The sequence below is a fragment of the Myotis davidii genome, unplaced genomic scaffold (assembly GCF_000327345.1).
Source record: "Myotis davidii unplaced genomic scaffold, ASM32734v1 scaffold855, whole genome shotgun sequence".
NCBI classification, from domain to species: domain Eukaryota; kingdom Metazoa; phylum Chordata; class Mammalia; order Chiroptera; family Vespertilionidae; genus Myotis; species Myotis davidii.
In genome coordinates, this window is record NW_006286978.1 from 296162 (window position 1) to 301441 (window position 5280).

General features: G+C 48.9%; 1 protein-coding gene across 1 annotated transcript; it reads right to left on the reverse strand.

Moving 5' to 3' along the window:
• Window positions 1–1107: 1107 nt before the first annotated feature.
• Window positions 1108–5087, reverse strand: TIMM17B (translocase of inner mitochondrial membrane 17 homolog B (yeast)). The gene is made up of 5 exons (XM_006758870.2): window positions 4988–5087; window positions 3304–3367; window positions 1752–1880; window positions 1551–1661; window positions 1108–1460 (listed from the first exon to the last, which is right to left on the reverse strand). The coding sequence occupies exons 1-5, from the start codon at window positions 5045–5047 to the stop codon at window positions 1381–1383; spliced, it is 444 nt and encodes a 147-aa protein (XP_006758933.1). The 5' UTR covers window positions 5048–5087; the 3' UTR covers window positions 1108–1380.
• Between the last annotated feature and the right edge of the window lie 193 nt (window positions 5088–5280).

The window sequence follows — 5280 nt, forward strand, 5'->3', positions numbered from 1 at the left end:
CCAAGGAAGGGTGGGACCTAGGTATACAGAAGGGGCAGGAACAAAGGAAGTGCTCAGAAATACAAGGGTTGCAGTCTGGGATACCCTGGGTCTGACTGTGGAACTGGGAGTTCGAGGCTGGGGTCCTACTGAGGCCCTGAGAGCTGTGTGCACAGTGCCTGCCACCATCATCCTGCTCTCCCTGGGGTCTTCACTGGGCTGGCTGGGCTCTGCCTGGCAATGAGTAGATCAAGCAGGCAGTGCTGCAGTTCTACCACTGAGATCACCAGGTCCCTGTTGAAGCCTTGGGAGGCCCTGGGACTCAGCAGTTGCACCTCAGGGAGCGCACAACGCTGTCTAAGAGAGGGCATTCCTACCTCTGCCATGGCTTGCACAAAAGGGCCAGCTTTTATGTCTCCCATGAAGCCATTTGCACAGGAGCACTTGCACCCCAGTGGAGATGTCTGCATCACCCATGCAGGGCTTTACATGGAAGAGACAGCTTTTGGAGCCGATGTCCATTCAGAAAAACGTTTCCCATAACCCCCTGGCCCAAAATGAAAACTCATTTCTGATTGTTTTATGGTTCCCCTTAAAAAAAAAACAATGCTGACAGCACTGAGCATCGCAGAGCAGAAGTATCTGTGTTGCATTAGAGGAGACTGAGGCAGGGCACCTTCTTCAAGGAAGCCAGGTCTCCCTGACCCTTACTTCTTCCCAGGTCCATGGTGATGCCATATCGGAGGGGGATTATTTTCACACCAATGGTGTGACTGGTATCCAGAACGCCAGAGTTCACTGTGAGGTCAGATTTCCTAGACTTGGAAATGGGGGTCTGGGAGGGAGGGGTCAGAAACTCCTCGCCCCCACACCAGCAATCCTTGCTTCCTCACTTTTACCTAAGCCTAGTCCTCTGTGTGAGTATGATTCATCACTTGGCTCCCACATATGCTTATTCATGTACCTAACAACTTCATTCATTCCCCCTCCCGCTCATTCATTCTACAGACATTCACTAAGGCCCATTCTCTGTGCGACTCCAAATTCTAGGTCTTCTGTGTCCCTGAAGAGGCTGTGCCTATTGTCTCAGGAGGGGCTCCCATAGGTAGCTCAATGAGTACATACACAGGCATTTCAAAACTGGTTTTAAATACTCATCAGGGCGAACAGAAGGGTCTGGGGTAAGAGCTTGTTACATTTGAGTATGGGGTGGGGCTGGGGTGCCCTGAGAGAAGGGCAGCTGGGGTGCCTCACCCCACCCTGGGACAAGGGAACAGAGAGTAGAGGCCCTCTCTGGAGGGTCCCAAGGCCAACTGGGAGCCAGCCCTCCCTTCGAGGTAGATCATCGGGGAGGGAACCAAAGAGGAACTCCCACGATGGTGGTGACAGGCGGTCACTTCCTCAGTGGTAGCTGGGATAGCCCGAGGCCGGGGTCCCTTCCTTAGAGGGCAGCTGGTTGGGATCCTCCAGGAACGGGGGTGCTGGAGAGGGGAGAATCCAGTAAAAGTGAACAGAGGAGGCTAGGCAGAGCATTACCTACCTCTCCCTGACCAGCTCCATCAGGCACTCACCGTTTCGGAACTGCTGGGCAGTGTAGCGAGTGAGGAGGATGCCAACACCCTCGATGAGGGCCAACAGGATGCCTCCCATCATTGCCGAGCCCATCATGGCCAATGGGCCACCTGGAGGAGCAAGGAGGAAGGAAGAGAGGTGAGTACTGGCAGAACAGGGTAGAAGGGACTGGAGCTAGGGCCAGGGCTGGGGGCACTCACTGCGGGCAGCCAGCACAGCCCCAGTCAACGCTCCACTGGTGATGGAATTCCAGGGATCCTCCTTGCCCCGCACATGCACCAGGCCACAGTCGATGGTGGAGAACAGGCCCCCCCACACTGCGAAGCTACCTGCAAGGGGACAGAGGCCCAATTAGTGTTCCCGGGGAAGCCCAAGAATCCACGGCTCACGGACTGGGGACTTCCAAGGCTGAATGCTCTGGCAAAGCAAAGGGAGACAAACCCAGATGCAAAGACGGATAGCAAACTCCTAGAGCAGCGGTTCTCAACCTTGGCTGCACATGAGAATCACCTGGGAAGCTTTTTAAAATCCTGATTTCTGGGCCGCATCCTCCAGAAATTCTGTTTCTTTGTTACTCATGTTGTGGCCTCACCCCATCACAAAGAAACAGAATTCCCAGAGGATGAGGCCCAGAAATCAGGATTTTAAAAAGATTCCCAGGTGATTCTAATGTACAGCCCAGGTTGAAAACCACTGGCCTAGACTAGAGGACAGTCTCCACATCTGTCCTTGTGGTAGCTACACCTTCCAGCAGTCTCTAATTGTATCAACACTCCTTTCTCCTTCATAGGGAGGTGACAAGTTTATAAGCACATTTACCTTCTATGTGGCTTTAAACGGAGCAACTTTGGTCTCCATAAACCACCACATAGAACTGGAATTCTGCTCTTGGTTTTAGTGAGAAGGAAACAGGTTAGGAAAGCCAGTTAACCATATGGTAGTTAAAATGTTTACTAGGGCCTTATTGTGTCCTGGGACCTGATGTAGGTGCTGTGGGTTATTTGACTTCTAAACATTTTAAATTAGTTAATGTTATTGAAGTGCTTAGCAGAGCAACTGGCCCTTAGTAAATGCTATGTAAATTACATAAATTACAAAATGACTGGGGTGGTTACTGCACTTGTCATCCCCATGTTACAGATGAGGTTGAGGTTAAGCCACTATCCCAAGGTCACACATCAGGAAAGAACCACGGTTAAGACTTAAACTCCAGAACTCACCCATATTAACCCTTTGCGGTCGTATTAAATTTGGACATGGGTGTCGTACTGGTCGGAATTAATTTCCATTGAAAGAGCAGTGATACATAACATGCAAGATTATGAAGGAAGGATAAACAAGATTTATTAATTCTTTCTTGGAACTACGTCACTACTAGTAGAATCACTACAAACATCACTGTCTACGTCAGAGTCAGTATTCAAGGTGCCAAAAGAAAACCCTTCATCTTTCGACACTTAAGAGCTTTCGGAGAAATGATGAACTGATACATGAATGAACAGAGTTAAGATTCGTACGGTTCCTTGCTGTGGTGGCTGAGAGCAGACATACGACCTGAACGGTAAAAAAGCTTTGGTGGCTGAGAGCAGACAAACGACCACAAAGGGTTAAACTGTTGGGAAACGTCACTCTTCCAGGCAGTCCCAGGCAGAGTTGGGGCTCACATGTGGACCTCCAACTTGAGGACTAGACCCAAAGCAACAACCACTACCAACGTTGCGACAACCTCTCCTGTCTCCCCAGGCCTCTCACCTCCAATCTGAGGGGCTCGGATCCTCACAGCATTGGCACTACCTCTCAATCGGTGCCGAATTCCCTGGGGAAAGTGAGATGAGAGTCAGAGCAGGGCTTAGGCCACTGGCAGAGAGGGTTTTCAGCTTTTCAGAAGGAAGGGGATTCAGGGGTATTTAGTGGTAGAGATGTGGAGAGGCAGCTAAGAACTAGGGGGCTGGGGAGCACCCCAACACAAGCATTCTCTTTTTAAAAAAAAAAATTTTTGTTGATTTCAGAGAGGAAGGGACAGATAGAAAAATCAACGATGAGAGAATCATTAATTGGCTGCCTCATGCACACCCCCACTGGAGATCAAGCCTGCAACCCAGGCATGTGCCCTGACTGGGAATCGAACCGTGACCTCCTGGTTCATAGATCAATGCTCAACCACTGAGCCACAGTGACCAGGCACAACACAAGTATTCTCAAAGCTGGATTGAGAAGTTCTCATCCATGTATCCATTCCATGATTTCTGAGCACCTATGTGCCAGGCACCATGCTGTATGCAGGAACAGAGCAGTGGATAAGGAAAACTGGTCCCTTCCCTCTCATAGCTCACATTCTAATGGGACAGACAGACCCTGAGCAAGGGTACAGATAAGCAAGTCAGTTTCAACAGCAATATGCATCCTAGAGGAAACAGGAGAAAGAGAGATGATAGCAGCTGAAGGGTAAGAAAAGACCTCTTTAAGGAAGGGGCATCTGTGCTGAGACTCTGAGGAGAGGGAGAAACTTGGGTAAAGACCCAAGAGAGTTAGTTACAGGAGCTGAGGGATGGGGAGAGAGACATAAACTGCAGAGACCTTGGCAAATGGATGGCAAAGTATGACATTTGATGAGATCTCTGGGGGGGGGGTATCAGAGAAAGGGACAGAATTGTTTATTTTAAATTAAAAATATTTTCTTAAATTTAAGGCTGTCTTCCCTCTGCCAGTTGAACACTTGTCACTTCCTTCTAGTCAGGTTTTTGACCCAGAATCTGCCTGTAGGTAAAATCTGCCTGGCTCAGCATACACAGAGAATTTGGTGATTTGGATGAAAAAGGGGCTCTGTAATAAAAATCACAAGGTGATCTGATCATAAATTCCTAGAGGTCATGGTGAGTAATCTTGTCTCAGGCCTGTAACTTGCCTAGTAAAAAGATTATCTTTGCCGTAAGCTCTGCCCATTGTTTCTGGGCATCTGTTACACCTCTGAAATGCCTTTTTCAAACCCTTCAGAATCATAACCTCCCTCAGAGATCACATAATCTTAACTCTCTTATGATCCAATCATAGAGATGTGCCTGCTTTACTTTCTCCCAAGTTCATGTAATCATCCCTATGTTCCCTCCTTAATTCCAAATGTACAAAACTGCAAACTGTCATTATGGGAAGCATTTTTCTCAATCTGTTGAGACCCTGCTTCCAGGCATGCCCTCTATATGGCTCAAATAAGCTCTAACGAATCTTTATATAATTTTTCTACAGGTTTGCACCTTCTTATGTCGACAGTGGTGGCCATTTTCACAGCGCAGCCCTTTCACAGAGATGCTACAGTTGGGTTGGGGTGAGGGAATGAGGCCACGTTTGCAGTTCACCAAAACCCCAGATTCTGGAGTCAGGCCTGGCACACGGTAGGCAAGCAGGCACCAGAGTGATTAAGTGCATGTAACTGACTCACGACAGGGGCATTGCGGAAGCCCTTGATGGCCTGGAAGACTCCGCCACCGATGACACCCATAGTGAAGGCTCCACCGCAATCATCCACAATTCGCCATGGGCTGCAAGTGTCAAGGGGAGGATGGGGTTAATGTCAGCCCTCCCCCTATTGCCATGCCACAAGGACTCTTTCCAGCTGGGAGAAACGAAGAAGTCATTTGAATGTGAAATAGCATTTCAGATAATAAGATTATTTTCCCCTCCCATTTAAACAAAAAAAATAGTGCTTTGCCCTCTCCGCCCGCCCCCCCCCCC